Source organism: Scomber scombrus, chromosome 18 (genome assembly GCF_963691925.1).
Source record: "Scomber scombrus chromosome 18, fScoSco1.1, whole genome shotgun sequence".
Lineage (NCBI taxonomy): Eukaryota > Metazoa > Chordata > Actinopteri > Scombriformes > Scombridae > Scomber > Scomber scombrus.
The window spans coordinates 20,334,945-20,353,927 of NC_084987.1; the positions used below are offsets into that span (position 1 = coordinate 20,334,945).

General features: G+C 41.9%; 1 protein-coding gene across 2 annotated transcripts; it reads left to right on the forward strand.

Annotated features, from left to right (window-relative positions):
• The first annotated feature begins 969 nt into the window (after positions 1-969).
• smurf1 (SMAD specific E3 ubiquitin protein ligase 1) lies at positions 970-18,866 on the forward strand. Of its 2 annotated transcripts, none has more exons than XM_062439594.1 (18): positions 970-1,210; positions 9,537-9,575; positions 10,204-10,312; positions 10,532-10,665; positions 10,786-10,851; positions 10,994-11,069; positions 11,622-11,833; positions 11,958-12,042; positions 12,590-12,736; positions 13,103-13,334; positions 13,716-13,819; positions 15,100-15,214; positions 15,319-15,497; positions 15,584-15,721; positions 15,957-16,077; positions 16,258-16,459; positions 16,938-17,022; positions 17,117-18,866. In XM_062439594.1, the coding sequence occupies exons 1-18, from the start codon at positions 1,156-1,158 to the stop codon at positions 17,214-17,216; spliced, it is 2,199 nt and encodes a 732-aa protein (XP_062295578.1). In that variant the 5' UTR covers positions 970-1,155; the 3' UTR covers positions 17,217-18,866. The 2 variants fall into 2 exon arrangements, with proteins under 2 accessions (XP_062295578.1, XP_062295579.1); XM_062439595.1 differs by having other exon boundaries at positions 16,947-17,022.
• The last annotated feature ends 117 nt before the right edge of the window (positions 18,867-18,983 follow it).

The following is an 18,983-nucleotide window of genomic DNA, read 5'->3' on the forward strand; positions in this document are numbered from 1 at the left end:
TCCAGACTGACTGATTTTATATAGACATTCACAATCCCCAGAAAATGAATTCTAATGACACTGGTGATTTCCGGACTTTTCCTCTCCAATAGCACCATCTATCCATCCCTCCAGCCCTCCATCAAGAAATATTAAATGGATTGCAATGAAATTTGATACACATATTCACGTTCCCCTCAGGATGAATTGTAATAACTTTGGTGATCCCCTGACTTCATCAAATCAAAATTTCACTTTGTCAGATACTTTGGTTTTGGGAATTAAAACATTATAACTGCTAAACATCAGCATTTTAGCATGTTGAGGTTTGGCATTTAGCTCAAAGCCCTGCTGACGTGACTGGTGCTGGTGGTTTCTGTTTAGGAAGTGATTTGGAGAACTAAGTAAAGCCAACTTGAAGTGTATTTAGAATAACTATAAGACAAACCTGCTGAAAATGGTTTCAGTACTTTTGTAATATTTTCTTACAATTTTTAGAATTTTTATTGTGTTTTTTGTGTTTTTCTGTTTCACATTTATGCATACATTTTGATACTGCATTGTATTTTATCATTGCCTTTCATTGTTTGTGCTTTTAATACTGATGCCATTTAATTCTCTACTGCCTTTTACTGTAATTGTGTTTTGTGTAAAAGTTTTCAAATGTGCTATAAACATACTTTTGACTTGTCCTCTCCATCTTATTAGTTTATCATAACTACATTTCTTAATTGAAACATTTCTTTACTATGATTGTATGTGTTTGTACCAAAAATATAATAGAAATAAACTAATGTAAATAAATGAAAATAATCGGGGGATATGTGCTCCAAATATCTAAAATAAAAGCAAAACCGACCCATGACATACTTCATTGTGAGATTCTGATCTATGCGGGCACACGCACGTTTCCCAGAAGCGCGCACGTAATGTTATACCCGTTAAGAGCATGACGTCAGTACGTGCTTGAGCCTGCCCGAAAATGTTCTCCCGTGTTGTTGGATTTCGAAGGAGCGCAGGACTTTGCGATGAAATAATACATTTGTACCCGTGAGGAAAACAACAACAAACCGCATGTTTGTGAACTGAAGTGATTCGCCTTCCCGCTGAGTTGTGAAACGGTGTTTTTGGGGCGACTCCACGGGGAAGTTTGAGTGATCGTTTTTTCCCGGAGTGATGTCGAATCCCGGGACTCGGAGGAACGGGTCCAGCATCAAAATCCGACTGACAGGTAAAAAAAATCGCTTACGGTGCATGTTTAAACTGGAGCTAAAAACGCCTTTGCCTACAAGCCGCTATCGCAAAGAGTTGATACCAAGCAAACCTACCAAGACACCACGAAGTATCTCGGAGGCTCTCTGGTGTGCTGTTTGCCTAAACATCCGGTTTTTGTGTGGCAGACACAGCAGCACAAGTGCTAGCTTGTTAGCTGAGATGCTAACCAATTTACCGAGAGGACAGCCAAGGAGCAGACCACTATCCTGTGGGTTTTACAGCTTACTAGTCTGCTGGTGACTAGTCGGGTCATTGAAAAAACACCAGCCATTGAAAGCCATGTTTACAAAACTTTATCAATTGCTAACAGTAACCAGCTAGCGGTAGCTCTCAGTAACAGTGTAGTTAATGTTGACCGCTAACGCTTGCTAGCTACACCCTTTTTTGGGGGGGCTGATCACCAGCCGAACCCGTCGCTTGACCTGAATGCGACGAGCTCTGTACCAAGGATGAAAGCAAATGTCGAACAACAGCCTCTTTGAAGATCGATGTGTCGGTAGATTTTACATGTTAGCCCAGATTAGCTTTGACTATTGATTGGCTGACTGTTGGTTAGACAAACGTCTGACTCGTTGAACTTATCCTTACCCAGAGGAGATGGACACGTTTGCTGTTTTGGGTACCCTGTACTCAACTCATTTTTTTGGGTCAGTTTGTCCTCTGCAGGGCAGATAGGAGTCTTTCTCTCTCACACACACACTCACACACACACGGACACAGCTGGAACAATGGTTTTTACTGTAGCTAATGTAACCCCACTGGGCACCCAGGGGTCTCTATTCAAATGGAAATGACCACTCTGTGCCGCTGGGCAGACGCCTTGTCCTTCTTCTGCTTTTCAAAATTAAGCAAACACACACCAGAATGTGCTTGCTGGCAGACTAAATATTTCTAGATGTGGTTGGTGTGAACCAGGGCTGGAGGGTACATCAAGTGCATGATTGCGATGGATGTTTTTTTAAGTATGGCAGGACAGATAAATTCAGGAGATAAAAGTCACAGATCTGACACATATCAAAGTCTGTTTACCTCAGTGTAAGTCAAATAAAGTTTCTTTGTTAGGATCAATATTACAGAGAGTGTGTCAATGGTCTTAAAAGACCTCACAACACCTTTGGATCCTAATTAAGCTCAAACCCTCAAAGTAGACAAGGGAAAACTCTTCTAAAAAATAAAAAAAAAAGACACATTACACAGTGAGTATGTGAAATGAGAGAAAATTCAAGATATCTCAGAGCAGAAACAGGATGTAGCAATAAGAAGAAGAGGTTGAACAAGTAGTTGGGGCGATCAGTTTGTTGAGATATTACCAGATACCTGTTTCTTCAATCGTGAACATTTTAGTTTCAGACTGTTGAAGGTGGCACCAGGAGCACTGGGGACATGTGATGGGGATTTTCTCACTGTGTGGTGACATGTTAGGGGCCAACAATTGATAGATTAATTAAGAAAATAGCTATTAAATTAATTGATAATAACAATAATCATAGTTGTAGGCCTTGTAAGAAGAAATACAAAATACAGTAAAACCCATCAGGTTTATGATGGGGCCAGTACTAATGTAATAAATCCAGGATATGTACTCCCAATAAAATAACACCTGCAGATTGTTCCAGTTAAGTGCAATAAATTATCAGCAGGATGAGTCAAGATGAAAGAAAGGAGTGGAAGAGTGTGTGTGTGGGTGTGTGTGTGGGTGAAGGGTTTGGAGCATGGTGTTTGTGTGTATAAAGCAGTCAGTCATTATATCAGCTCAGATGCTAACAGAGGTTATTGCCCCTGACTGTGCCCCGCCCCCACAGGTATGAGTGGAATTCTAATTGGGTGAGGAATGTGCGATGAGCCAATGGGAGTGCAATGCCGTCCCGCTGGCCCGGCGCTCTGTTTAGTCTGTCAGTGAGCGGGGTTGTTTGGCCTACATCAGAAAGGCCTGTGTGTCTGTGGCAGGGACGCAGACAAAGAGAAAGGCGAGTTTGACACCGGTTCACATTTCAGAGACGCGCTTGTGTTTATATGGACATGTTTAAGCTAGCCAGGGGTGGGGGTTGTTGTGTCTCTGTGTCTATCATATATGTTTTTTTTTTTGTGGATACGCTTAAGATAGCTAAAGGAGAAGTGCTATGTCTGTAAGAAAAATGTGACATTATTATCCTGAGGTAGCGCTGTCTAGTGAGACATGAATGGATGGTATTAGACTTAGTGGAGAAACACTTGCTGAAAAAGCTTTTTCCTGGTTTAGCTGTGCATTCAACATAAATACTTTTTAGAGTCTCGACCAAAGTATCACAACACTGTCGACACTAAAAGTTGGCTCCACACTCTCTGTCAAATTCTTAGTTTTATTTATTCATTCTCTGAAAGGGTATTGCCATTCATTTTTTCCCACAGAATTTTGAGACTATGGTGGTAGGGTCATTGTTAAGCCAAATGCATCATTCTTGTACACTCTGAGAGCAAAATTAAGAGGGTATGTCTAGAATTTTTTTTTGTGCTTTAGTAATATAACTACTGGTTGAACGGTGATGACACAGCAAAAAGGTCACACCCACAAAGCACAGGAAATACATTTTACCAGTTCATAAATGTTTGAAACAAACTATCAGACTAAGACGAATGCCCATATTTCAGCTCTGAAACAAAGAAAGCAGATGTGATTATCCATTAAGTTCAACTAGTTAATTACTTATAAACATATAATACTGTTTCATTAAATATCTTTTTCTACGTTGTGTTTCTTTAAATAACTAATCTAACTGTCTTTGCTGATCAATGAAAGACTCGACTTCCAGATGACTTAGAATTGGATCAGGATCAGAGTTGATTTATTGTACACATGGAAATAAAGAAGATCTCTCAATAAGACTTTTTTAAACTGAACCAACTAAAGCAGTATAATGCTGCTGCTGCTGCTGCTGCTGCTGTGTTTTAAACAGCACACAGGTGTTTCAGATTCAGAGGTTTGAGGTGGAGCTTCAGGGTTGGGTGGAGGTGTGTTGGGAAGTTTTTGTGCTGTTGAACGTAACCGCTGTTAACAATCAGAAAATAACGTTTTATTGACCTCCTTCCATGTCCCGACCTTTTCATGCAGAACAGCGAGGCGGAATAAAGTAGTATTATACCCGCATGTGACGAGAAGTGACAGCAAACTATAGCAGAGGCTAACGTTTTCTGCTCCTCTCTTCTGTCTCAGCGGGGGCGGATCTGAGCCTCCTTGCAGCAGAGTCAGAGAAAATTGTCACAACTTCATTCAGTAATTCAACAACATAATCCGCACAAAAGAAGATAACATCTCATCCTATATCTCGTTTGAAAATATGTTGATTCGTTTTGGAGAGTGTACAGACGGGTTCAGCTCACTTTGGCGGCACAAATTAGACTATGGCGGGCCTCCACAGTCTATATAATTAATGGGAAACACTGCCATTTTTTAGGTATAATCTTGTATTTTATTGAGGAAAACTTCTCATAACTTATTTTCTCCAAAAATAACAGCATATATATGGCTGTAACTAACTGTTTTCATTGCCTATCAGTATGGCTGTTATTTTCCTTATTAGTAAAGTAATCATTTGGTGTTTTAAAATGTCTGGAAATAATTGAAATAGCTCATCACAGTTTTCTTTAACGAGCCTTGTCTGTCCAAAAATACATTAAGTTTACAATTATATATTTTTTAAAACAGAGAAAAGCAGCAAATAAAGGATGTTAAAAGTTTAATATCCTAAATAGCTACCCATCAGAGTAAGGTATCAACAGCTGCCACTGAAGCGTGCTCAGCACCAGAAGATTTTTAGGAAATAAAAAGGTCAAAAGCTAAAATAAAGGAGTGTTTTAGATTAGAAATGAATGGAGCTTATTGTAAATAATGCTGCCTAATGGATGAAGGCGTCACTGATTCAGCCGGATAACGTTAATTAGCTCACGGAAGCGACACATGCCGCTCAGGTTTTCTGCTGCCAGGTACTTGGAGTGAACGCTGACGGGCAAAAGCAACGACACGGGTCAGCGCCAGGACAGCCGTTTGACTCTGTGATGCTCCCTGGAGAGGGAAAGAGGACAGTAGAGTAAAGGAACGAGGAATAAAGAATGATGGAGGAAAAAGAGGAAAAAAAGTAGCTTAAAGTGTGTTTAGAGAGAGGAAAAAGGGGGGAATCTTGCTTACTTAGGAAGCAGCATAAGCACTTCTAATCCTCTCACTGACTGAGCCCGCAGCATGTGCAGAAACAAACCGAAGTACATAAATGTGGAAAAGTGGCTGGAGAGACACATACAGTACTGTGTGTGTGTGTGTGGGGTCCGAAATGAATTGTTTTTTTGCTTATTTAACAACTAATATTAAACTCAGAGCTACACTTTGTTTGGCCGGCAGTGAGCAGAGAAAGTTATTAGTCATTGTGTGTGTGTGTGTGTGTGTGTGTGTTCAGATGCGGGTGCAGCCTCCGTTATTAAGTAGGTGAGATATTTGCTCATGTGCCCGCCGTTTATTGCTTTGTTTTCGTAGCGGAGAGGAGAAGGTTACACAGGAAATGACACTGTGGTAATCTCGTGCAGGTCACTCAGCTTTTACTTGTAAATCTGTGAGTGTGCTCTGAGACAGTAACGGTCCAGTCTAGTCCACCACCCCAGCCCCCCCACCTCCACCCCTTCCAGATCTGACCATTCATCATTTCTGTCTCGGCCCATGATTATTCATCTCGGTGCAGAGATGGTTCCCTTCACCTCGACTTCTTTTCTTGGCTTCTGCTCCGAGCGTTGGTGATTTAAGGCGTTTTGATGAACCTCAAAGTGTCTGCAGTTTAAAGTCGTACAGATTTACTGAATCCAGTAAAGCTCCTGAAGAGCACATTTATTGTTCTTTCTGTCAAAGGTGTAAGAGAAGAGCAAAAATTAGGACTGTGCGATAAAACGACCTCAATATGGGGTCAATAACGGAGATAAACTAACTGTGGATCTAACAGCCAATCTACACAGCAGAAATAAACGTGACAACGGAAAGTCAGTCTGCAGTTTTTGGCGTGCACATCAAAGCACACACCCATTTCCTACTGCAAAGCATTGTTTGAGCTACCGGTGAAGAAAGTGGATGTCCTCTGGAAAAGACGGGGAGGGAGGGAAAAAAAGAGAGTGGAAGCGATAAGCGATGTGATGATAGCTGCAGCCTCAGATATATCAAGAGTTTCTCCTCATAAGCAGTGAAGCCAGACTGGAGAAGACACAAACTCCGCCACATCTGCTGAAGAGGCTAAACTAGTGCTAACGTTAGCAGGGCTACAGCTGGAGTGCCGTCACGTCTAAAGTAACTCTGGTTTGATTGTGCAGCTACAGAAGCAACTCAGGGTTTTTTTTGTGTTTTTTTTTATCTTCTCTCTTGTACAGTTTCTGCTTGTTTCCCTCAAGATTGGATGAATAGCATTCTTCCCCTGCCGGCTCTCTACAGCTCGCAGGTTTTCTTTTTTTTTTTTTTGTAAAAAAGAGCAGACACGAATGCCAAAAAAGAAAGCGGCAGCAGGGGGAAAATTGAGAACCAGCTGAGCTGTTGCTGTGTGTGTCTTTACCAGCCGTGACCTTGGCAGAAAGAGGAATTTCCTGAGACGCTGAGAAAGGCCCCGTTACACATTCACAGCGCCACAGAAGAGCTGGTCAAGAGGCTGAAAAGAGAAGAGCGGGTGAAAATTAGGGGTGTCCCTCGTCTCTGGCAGGAGATTGGAGGGTGAGAGGGGAGGATAGCGGAGTGGCGACAGAGACAGACAGAGAGTCTTTCCTCCGCCGCTCGTCTGAAAGAGGAGGCAGGGGCACGTTTTAGAAACCTGATTCTCTCCCCTCTCTCTTCTCATCGCCGCGCTCCTCTCATTGTGTCGGTAGGAGAGATGAGGTCTCGGTGTGGAATGTGTGAGTCAAGAGGAGGGAGGAATGAACGGGCTCTCTGAGGAAGAGGGAAGGATATCCTGCAGCCATTCTCTATGGGTTAATCACAGGAAGAAGACCAGGCTACACCAGACACATCTACGCCACCGGTTACCACATCCTAAACCACTGACTTCCTCAATGGTTGTCTGGGCCAAACCAAATCTTGCCAGATTTTCAGCTGGACCTCAAAGCTATGATAACGTTTTAGGTGTAACGTTAATCAGTGTCAAACTAAAATAAACAACACCAATTTAATCCCTGAAATGTTGCCAAAATATCTCCACCACTGATCACTCAGCATAGAGATAAATTAAGTGAATTATCAACTGTAACTGTGTTGATTTATTGATTATTTTTGTTCATAAAATGTAAAAACTAACACTAAGTTGACTCGTATTTCTCGAACAAAACACAAAGCAGTAAATCTTCACATTACAGAAGCTGGAGCAATAAATATTTGTCAATTTCTCTTGAAAAACAGAGAGAGAGAGAGAGAAAATGATTGACTAACTGTAGAAAAGGGTGTGATAACTGACTCATCGCCTCAGCTACAACCGGATGATCCAATTTAAAGCTCTGGTAGAGGAGACGAAACCTTCATTAACTCAAATCAACGTATGTGACAATACCCCTCCTCCTCTTCCTCCAAGCTCCCCCCCTGTCTGACAGCAAACAGGTCATTTACACGGGTTACATAATCTACCTCAGACCCTCACGAGTACCCAGGGCAGTGGGGGTAACAGTATGTCTGAGATACACCTGTTGCTCGTGTGTCTTGGGCCTCACAGTGTGTGTTTTTGATATTACATCAGTGATCAGGTCAACATATCTAAGACTATATAACAAGGTGTTTACACAGCGGCTCTAGAAATGTTCCCTGCTGCATTAAACATTAACACTAATCGTTGTGTTTTCCTTTAAAACAAGCAAAGTGCTTTTTTTTTTTTTTTTTTGTGGACTCATTACCGATGCTGACTCTCAACAATCACACAAGGACACACTCACAGTGAAAATCAAAGCACATATAATGTTTTATTCACACACACAGCAGCCTACATGTAGTTAATAATGCAGATTTTTGATAGTGTATAAATATAGTAACGTTCACGCTCCTTCATCTACAGCCACATCAGTTCCCGTATGGGTAAAAATGCTCATGTCTGATGTTGATGAATTTGTTTTACATTATATATTTTATATGAGAATAAAAACAGATAAAGAAGAGAAACAAAATAAGAATGACAGTGTTCGAAAAGGGAGTATGAAGAAGTATATGCTCATACATTCCTACCCCTTCCTCACTACTCCTCTATTAACCCTAACCTTAACCAACCGGTGAACACAGCCCCTTCTCATCCATTTATCTCATCTTCTGAACTGATTCCACAAATTCAGCCCACAGATTAAAAGAGACGTTTTTTTCACTGTTGTACAAATACAAAGATTTCTTCCTTGTTTCATGAGGAGGCTGTGAATGTTGAGATATTTCACTAAAAATCATATGTCAAGATCATAGTGGAGCTATGGGAAAAGTCAGCGATCAAAATTTCAAATAAATGATACATTTCAGGACTGTTTTCTCCTAAAGATGTTTACCTCTCAACATTGTTCCTGTGCCGCATTGAGTTCCTAAAAATAAGCTTAAGTGCAGTTATTCAGAAGTGGACGTTAAGGCCTTCGGTGTAAATATTATTGCAGTTTTGGTGTCAATAACAACCTCGGTGGATGAATTACATCAGCCCAGAAAACAAACTCGCAGCTTGTTTTTGTCCGTTGCCCACACTGCTCTATAATCAGGACGGGTACTCGTGACTGACTGGACACGACCGCCTTTCTGAAAATGAGCTTATTGTGGTTCAGCTGTATGATTTAGTGTGACAACAGTCCTGCCTGAGCTGACTGAGACTGACATATCCCCACTCTTACCCTGAATCTCACACACACACACACACACACACACACACACACACACACACACACAATAAACTTAATATTCAGCACACACTTAGAAATTCACAAAGTCTCGGTCAGTTGGAGATTTGCTCTCTGAATCCACAAAGATGATGTGGCAGAGGAGGCATTCAGCCACTCTCACTGTGGGCGGCCTGTGTGTGTGTGTGTGTGTGTGTGTGTCTGTGTGTGTGTGTGTGCGCTCAATGATCCCGACACTAGCTTATAATTTATCACTCTGTCTGTCTGCATGTCACATAAGTTTTCCTGCTCATTACCATCCTCTGGCATTCATGTATTATCCTAACAAGCTTTCTTCCTACTCACACACATTTGTATCAGCAGCCTACACACCGTGAGATCATTTACATGTTTGCGTCTTTGGCATTTTGTTCATAATGATCTTTTTTTTCCCCCTTTTACAGTATTATGTGCCAAGAACCTCGCAAAGAAAGACTTCTTTCGTAAGTACCTCTTTATTTGAATCTTGAGTCATGATAATTGGTATACACGACGAGATGATGTGTTTCACTGAGGGTCTTTGTGCGCGCCATCAAAAGCAACGCTGTAAACAAATCTGCAGTGTCGATCATTAGCTGTGCGCGGCTTCATGATCGTTTGCATTTCCACCGCACCGTCAAAGAAAGGACAGCTGTGTTGACCTGTAATAGCACCACAATAACAAGTGTGGCTGGCCAGCGTTCGACCCACAATCAGGCGTTTGTTCGCCGCCGCAAAGCTTCTGTGAACATGCCAAATTAGATTTGTTGGGAGTTTGTCGGCCCGAGACTGCCAGGATGAGGGTTTTCATTTGCGCCAGTGTCACCACGCTTTGATTAATTATGCATCGCAGACGCTGTTAGTAACAGTTTTATCCGAATATAATGCTGTTATTGGGTCAGAGGATTTCAAATTGCAGGCCAGCCTCAGGGAAAAGGTGCAGGGTAAAGATGAAGCTTTATGTCTGCAGTGATAGAAATCCCTGCTTTGTTCTGGAGATACTGCTCTCTAAAGTCATCTTTGTATCTTATCATTTTTTCTTGAATGTCATTTAGTAGGTGCAAACAATTAATCAGCATTGTGTACCTGCAGGCCTGCCAGATCCATTTGCCAAGGTAGTGGTGGACGGATCAGGTCAATGCCACTCTACAGACACAGTCAAGAGCACACTGGACCCCAAATGGAATCAGCACTATGACCTGTGAGTCTCCTCCACCTTACCATATTGATTTACTCTTCTGCTTTTATTTAAATGTAAGAATATATTTAAAAGACGTTGAAGATGTTTATCATCCTTGTTTTATCCAGATTTTTCAAAATTAATTAATGTTTAGGATTTCAGATGGTTTTATTGATGCCAAATTATGTTAATAAACTTTGTAGAAAGAGTTAGATATGTGACGATGTGTCTGTTTTTCAGCTACATCGGGAAGACAGATTCAATCACCATCAGTATATGGAATCACAAGAAGATCCATAAACGACAGGGGGCGGGCTTCTTGGGCTGTATACGACTTCTTTCTAATGCCATCAGCAGGCTAAAAGACACAGGATGTAAGTTTGTTTGTCCAGCTTGCAGATTTTAAATCCACAGAAATCCACACGAGCTCCAAAATATCCACTCTGATTCCCTTCAGCAGTCAGAAATTCATCTCTTGTTTCCTCCTCTTCCAGACCAGCGACTAGATCTATGTAAACTGAACCCCTCGGACAGCGACGCAGTGCGGGGGCAGATTGTAGGTAAGGCTGGACACATGAATACATTATCTTTACACCCTTGCGGTCTCCCTCCCCGCGCTACTCCTCTTTCACTCTGCACCTCTCAGTGTCACCCGCTCACTGTCCTCCTCTCTGACTTTTACATCACCGCTCTCGTTTCCAGTGAGCTTACAGACGCGAGACCGCATCGGCAGCGGAGGCCCCGTGGTGGACTGCAGAGGACTGTTGGAAAATGACGGGTGAGTGTGTCACCAAGACGTTAACGCTCCCGGCGCCAAAGGGAATTTAGAGACATAATTACTCATTGTCACACTGTTAGACATTCACGTGTGTCTCATGGATGACTCTGGATGTTTCACTCTGTCAGATTCAGAGAAAGATGATGAAAAGGCATCTTTATAATTATGTTACTGCTTTTCTTAACAGGAGCAGTGATGTTTAGTTTTTAACACAAAACCAAAGAGTGAGCTCTCATCCCCTGGATAGAAACACTTATATATGTTAGATTTTATCCTCCAAATCACATGTTACCAGAACCCCCCCAAATTTGGTGTCATGACAGCAGCTTGGCTGTTCAGCTCTTATGGTGTCATGTTGGGATCCATATATGACGTAAGACTGAGACACTGGGAGGCTGCAGTGTTGCAGGATCTGTCTGCAGCTCATTTCAGTTATAATCATCATTTGTTTATCCCGTTGAGTTCAAAATAAAGAGCAGTTGACCTATCATGTGATTTCAGTAAAACATAGAAAATAGGACTTCAGTATTGTGTGTGTGTGTGTGTGTGTAGGCCTGTGTTTGAAGGATGTTTCAGCGAGGAGCCACTTCCCTATTCCGACCCCACCGGTGCGGCGGGGGGCGGGAACTGCCGGCTTGACTCACCCAGTCAAGAGGGCCGTCTTCAGTCGCAGCGAATCAGAGGGCAGGATTCCAGAGGACACGGCCACACCCCTCAGAACAGACCTCACGGGCACCAACCGCCTGACCTGCCGGAGGGATACGGTCAGTCGAACACTTTCGGGGCCCGGTTCGCAATGTGAAACACGCCCCATAATTCTTGATACTTAACTGACTTGAATCTCTTCCGTCGATTATAACATTTTCCTTTTTTTATTTTTTTAAACAGAACAACGAACAACAGTGCAGGGCCAGGTGTACTTCCTTCACACACAGACTGGCGTCAGCACCTGGCACGACCCTCGGATACCGCGGTATGATTGCACCCCGCTTCACTCGCGCCCGGTCCAAGCATAACCTGGGATGAAATGAACCTTTAATAAGACCTGCAAAGAAACGGGGTCATTGCAGAGAAGGGGACAAAGAGAAGAATATAAGAAAAAGAAAGAACAAAGGTCATGTTAAGGATAATACAGCAAATATGACATTTTTGTAATACATTGTTAGTTAAAGGGGTATTGTTTTCAGGTGGTTTTAAATTGAGAAATTAGTTCAGAAATGTCTGGTTTTTTCCCCCCTCACAAACAAACAAACACCCTATTTCTTTTGTTTTAGACCTAAAGGTCAGAAATCTATGTTGTCCTTAATTTTGTTCAGTACTAATTACACCAGCAGAAGAAAATCACAGGCTATTTTGAGTTGAGTTGAGGTCAGTTTGAGTGGTTAAGAGCATACAGTATGTACAGTCAGAGCTGATACAGAGCTGTCTGCTTGAAGGCTTAACAAAATGATTCTGGCTAGAGTCTCAGTCTGGTTAATTGTATGTATGTGTGTGTGTGTGTGTATGTGTGTGTGCTGCAGGGACCTGGCCAGTGTGAGCTGTGAGGAGCTTGGTCCGCTGCCAGTGGGCTGGGAGGTCCGAAGCACCGTGTCTGGCCGGATATACTTCGTCGACCACAATAACCGAACCACACAGTTCACAGACCCACGCCTGCACACTATTATCAGGTACGGGGCACACGCCAAAAAAACACAGCCGACGGACATCCCGACACATACAGAATAAGTGGTTTCAAGCTTAATCTGTCGTTAATCTCATCTGTCACCGCTGAACTCAGACTGGACCTGGACATGACCTACTAACTGTCATCAGCGTTTATAACCCTCAATCGTGTGATATACAGAAATGTGGGCTCAGAGTAGATTTAGCTGGTTTGGGCAAAAGTACAGAACATAATCTAGCACATAATAAAAATAAATATATATAAAGTCAGCTCTCTACTCTCTTTTTTGCCGTCATTCTGTGCTACATCTGTCAACTCTTCTTCCATTTTTTCATGTTGTCCTCCTCCTCTGCTTCTTTCCCACCTCCAGCCAGCAATCTCAAGCGAAGGACTCCTCACAAGCCCCCCAGATGGACGTGGGGGGCGAAGAAGGGGGAGGCGGAGGAGTGGGCGGCGGCGGCGGAGGAGGAGACGGAGACGTGGCGGCGCGCTACGAGAGAGACCTGGTCCATAAGCTGAAACTGCTCCGCCACGAACTGTCCCTACAGCAGCCGCAAGCGGGACACTGTCGCATTGAAGTGTCCCGCGAGGAGATCTTTGAGGTGGGTGCACCAGGAAGAGAAGAGAAGAGAAGTAAAAAAACCTACTGGTGAAAGACGTCGCAATAGCTGATACTTTTGTGAATTGACAAACATTTCACCCACACGTCGAGCTGTAAAAGCGGTGTGGACACAGCAGGTCCTTCTTGTGAAAGTTTACACTCATGCAGACACATCCACACTCCCCCTGACTCATACAGCAGTCACTACAACCTTATCCTTCCACTGGAGAGCTCAACAGCAGCACTGGTTGTACATACTAATACACAGAAACACTGATCTGAAATGGCTGTGTTATAGGTCTCTAATTGCTTCTTTTGTATGAGATAACTTGTGTGTCCGGTGATAAACGTATTAATGCTATTAATGTGTGTGTGTGTCTAGGAGTCGTACAGGCAGATAATGAAGATGAGGCCCAAAGACTTAAAGAAACGTCTCATGGTGAAGTTCCGGGGAGAGGAGGGTCTGGACTACGGTGGTGTGGCCAGGTGATTTTTTATTTTTTTTTCTATTCACATCTTAAGTTGTTTTTCCCTCTTTCACAGTTTGTTGAAGGCTCTCCATTTTTTGTCACCACACATGTTCAAGTGTTGTGCTTTTTAAGTCACATCCCACGAGTCAATCTTTTCTCCGGCTAAACAAATAAGAATGGGGGAAAAAAACGCTTAACGTGACGGCTCTGGTTTCGTGGCTTGTACTGACAGTATTGACGTTCCTGTTTTTAGACAACCTTTTTTTTAAAGTTTCAGTTAAAGAAAGAGCGGAACGTTTTTGAAGGAGGGTTGATAGTATGTATAAGATAATTGGTTGGTTCATCAGTTTAGCAAAATGTGTAGAAAATGATTTGATGTTTGCAACCAAATAGATGATGATCTTGAAACTAACCACAAAATATATTTGACATTTTGCAGCTTTCCCTTCACATGCATTCATCCGTAGTAATAACTGGAAAATTTGACTCCCTCACAAATACAGGAAAAACTGTCAGCTTAGATACTTCATACAGTAAGAAAAAGCATTTACATTATCACACTGGTGCCTATGACCCAGTCATTGATGTTCAGTACAACAGCACTCCTTCTCATGTAATATTGCTTTTATACAAGAGGTCTACCAGCACCATTTATTAATTAACGGTAATAACTGACAATACATTATGATTGGTTTTATTTAATAATAGTTTCTCCACACTAGTTTGCTACTCTTAGTTCTTCCAGCTACTTTGTATCATGTACATCTATCTGTATGTCTCCATTTATTGTGTAACCAGTGAAATTAGACATGGATGATCTACAGTAACTTTTTAGTGAGCTTTCAGACATGCAAGACAAACAGGTTTTGTTTTGTTTTTTGTTACCAGTGCTTTTTTTTATGTTCTGCACTTCATTAGAGATCACAATTCACATTGTAGTCTCTGTATATTTATATAAAGCATCTCACCTGTGCCCTGTCACTGCCATGATCTCCCTCCACATCAAGTCCCAAATCTATTACAGCTGGTTTACTCCCAGGGGAACGGCCCGTAAAGTAGAGTGATGCATTTATAGTTAAAAGTCACAGTGCTGTTGTACTCTATATCAGCACTAATGAAAGGCCCCATGTCCATTCAAATTACTTGGTCAGAAGTAACTGTTGTATAATCAGAAAATAAATCTGATAGTTTTCAAGGTGATAAACAAAGACTGCATCGTGTAATTTAGTGTTTTTCACTTTTCTACCAATGTTCTGAGTTTTAAACATTTGTTAACAATGTGCTGGTTGTCTGTAGGGAGTGGCTTTACCTGCTGTGTCATGAAATGTTGAACCCCTATTACGGCCTGTTCCAGTACTCCACAGACAATATTTACACACTACAGATCAACCCCGACTCCTCCATCAACCCCGTAAGTACACAGAAACCGCACACGTATAAAGCGCTCCATGGCTAAACTGAGTGAGGGGGGAGAGTCCCTCTGACTTTCTCACTCTCTGCCTCTCTTTCTTTCAGGACCACTTGTCATACTTCCATTTTGTGGGTCGCGTCATGGGCCTGGCTGTTTTTCACGGTCACTACATCAACGGGAGCTTCACGCTACCCTTCTACAAACAGCTGCTGGGCAAACCCATCCAGCTCAACGACCTGGAGACCACCGACCCAGAGTTGCACAAGAGCCTTGTGTGGATATTGTGAGCAAACACACCTGCACATAAGTCCGGCCTATCAGACAGTATGGACTGCTTCTCAGTTACTTAATGTAATCTTTGGTTTGCAGAGAGAACGACATCACTTCAGTCCTCGACCACACATTCTGCGTAGAGCACAATGCCTTCGGGAAATTCCTACAACACGAGCTCAAACCTAATGGGCGTAATATCCCTGTCACTGAGGAGAACAAGAAGGAATACGTAAGGTAATAACACTGTGACAGGTGTCTTCTGTCTTTTTTATATCTCTGGTACAGACTTTAAACAATTCTCCAACTATTGATTACATTACTTTTGCTTGTTTATAACAGTATAGTTATCTGACCTGCATTACTGTTGAGCTGTCTCTATTCTGCATACCCTACAGTTTATAGGATATACCCACCATATGGCTCATGCATGTGGAAATGTCTAATGCAAATTTGTGTTTGTGTTTCTCAGACTTTATGTGAACTGGAGGTTCATGAGGGGAATTGAAGCCCAGTTTCTGGCTCTTCAGAAGGGCTTCAGTGAGCTCATCCCCCAGCACCTCCTCAAACCTTTTGACCATAAAGAACTTGAGGTATGTATGTTGTCTGTAAACAATAAATAAAGTCAAAATGAATTAAAGATCGAATCTAATTCTGTATATTGCACATCTGAATGTTGAATTAGCCATTTAAGTCTAATTATACTAGTTTTGGACACACAAAAAGGAAGGATGTATAGAAGTCAGCACATCACATCTCTCCCTCTCTTCCAGTTGATCATCGGCGGACTGGGAAAGATCGACCTCGCAGACTGGAAGACGAACACGCGCCTGAAGCACTGTACAAGCGAAAGCAACGTGGTGCGGTGGTTCTGGCAGGCGGTGGAGGCCTTCAGCGAAGAGAGGAGAGGACGCCTGCTGCAGTTCGTTACGGGCTCCACCAGAGTCCCTCTGCAGGGATTCAAAGCGCTGCAGGGTGGGTCATGCACTGGTTCAGAGTCCACACAGAGTCACGCATCAATTACTGTCATTATTGCCGGTGCCTAATGCCAACTCAAGTGTGCCAATTTAGAGAGCCTGGATCCAACATTTATATTGTCTTACACACTCATAATAACCTCCAGCTGCACATCATACACATTAGAATCTGTAGCTAGTTCATTTAAGAAAACATGGCCTGAATCACAGCTTTCCTTTGATAATTTCTTACCTTTTCTATAGAGTTTGGTACAATACCAGTGAAGGGGCATGTCAGTGTTGATCTGTTGTGACATGAGATTTTGGTTGGAATTCTTTGGGCCAGCAATAATAAAGTCTTAAATTCATAATTAAACACATGTCCACACTGAATATCAACAAAAACAAAATTCCCATCATTAACTCATTGTTAAACAGATAAGCATTGCTCTGTGTACCAGAGTAGAGCAGTGATAACTAGAATGTATGTGTGTAAGGTTCTACAGGTTCTGCAGGACCAAGGCTCTTCACCATCCATTTGATAGATGCCAACACAGACAACCTGCCCAAGGCTCACACGTGGTAAGGATACATAAATGAAACGCACCCCACTGATTTTTTAACATTGGCTGAATTGTCAGGCTCTGGATGACTAATTCTCTTCCTCTGTCTCTAGTTTTAACAGGATAGACATCCCTCCCTACGAGTCTTACGAGAAACTTTACGAGAAACTGCTGACGGCTGTGGAGGAGACCTGCGGCTTCGCTGTGGAGTGATGAATCCACAACCAAACCAACATATACACAGAAACACTTGCGCTTGCACTTGCACACAACTATTTGACATTTTACATATATACAAACATTCACAGAATATCGAGAATATGGTGCAGCCAAGCATCACGAGAACACACACGCATACATACACACACACACACACACACACACACACACACACACACACACACACACACACAGAGTCTGTTGCCACCTCTTCACCACTGAACTGTCTGGGGGATTAAAGGAGGAAGCACAGCAGGAGAGGAAGAAATAAAACAAAAACAAACAAAAAGAAAAGTATTTTAAAAATTTTTCAAATGTTTTGAAGAAGCATTTTTATCCTTCAGTTTTAACAAGCTATGATGTCATTCTTCAGAATGTCTACCGCCACAGCGAATTTGACTCTGTCTCCAATCGCACCCGAGTCACCGGACTGAATCGGCCAATCACATATGAGCCTGTGAACAGAGACCTTTTGAAATCAGATGTCTGAAGAACAAGGCGGAGACCGATTGTCTTTCTGTCTGACAAGCTGATTGATTGACTTGTACTCATGCTTCATGTTTAACCACTGTCGTGTATCAAGGATGTGTGAATGCGTGTGTGTGTGTGAGAGAGTGAGATTGAAGTTGTGTGTGAGAGTGTGTCGTGTGTGTGTGTGTGTGTGTTAGGCATGGCACCTGGTTACGCTGTTAAAGGACAAAAAAAAAAGAAGATCAAATGAGCCTGCTCCTCTGTTTGGTAACTTTTTGTCTCTTCCGTTTGTACCTGCGACCACTCTGATCCACTCTGATGTTTTATTATTTATTACTAAGTGATTACTGACCAAGCTGCTATATGCTCTACAAAGAGCTCACACTAATCTCTTCATCACCCCCTCTACCAGAGTTGAAGGGTCACTTTGCAATTCAAGTAATCCACAAAGTGGGTTTTATTGAATTTCGTTACTTTTTTTTTTTTTTTAACATTCATATTAATGCGGAGAAATATTCTTGTGAGTGTATGAAAACTGTCTTTTGGTGTTTTCAGTATCATGTTACATTTATTGAAGTGAAAGGGGATCGACCGTCCCAGCCCTAATTTTAAAATCTAACTCATCTTTTTGAGATTTACTCTACTGACGTTATGGAGAGGTCCAGAGGGCGTGACCTGGATTATTTTATAAAATGAGCCGTTAAAATGGAAAGAAGGAGTCAGCTTCTGGAGTTCTTCAGTTGTATGCGACATGTATAATAAAATCGTACATGTTTCATTATCAATTTCACCATTTTTTCCCCTTTGTGGCCTGGATGTTTCTCTACACTTGTTTTTCCTCCATAGCCTGAATGTTAGTAAAAAGGTTGCCCGTTTGTCAAGTTGTCACCATCCTGAAGACCGCCATGAATGAACAAAGTCTATTTACGGTCATCAATCCTCCATAGAAGTGAATGAAATCAAAAACCTAAATGTCGAGCGAGTAATGTGGAAAATGTTGGGCTCTGCTGTAGATTGAAGACTGTTAAGCAGTATCATTTCAATCTGCATTTTCTAGGTTCTCAGTTCACTGTGTAATGGATGCAAGAGTATTGTAACTTACTATGTACTAAAACATTTATGAAAAAATACAATGTAAATAAGATTATATTAAAAGAAATTAAATTGAAAATACTTTTCCTTGTGCTGTGTGCATTACTTTCTCTATAAGAATGTATATAAATATCCAAAACAATCTAATATGTATTGTGTAAAGAAATATATGATAAGCCTATTATACAAAGTCACTGA

Bases quoted from the DNA above. Each gene is read 5' to 3' on its own strand.
- smurf1 (XM_062439594.1), top strand. From the start codon at position 1,156: ATGTCGAATCCCGGGACTCGGAGGAACGGGTCCAGCATCAAAATCCGA. The intron at 10,852-10,993 runs GTAAGGCTGGAC...TCTCGTTTCCAG, and splicing joins AGTGCGGGGGCAGATTGTAG to TGAGCTTACAGACGCGAGAC. The intron at 12,043-12,589 runs GTATGATTGCAC...TGTGTGCTGCAG, and splicing joins CACGACCCTCGGATACCGCG to GGACCTGGCCAGTGTGAGCT.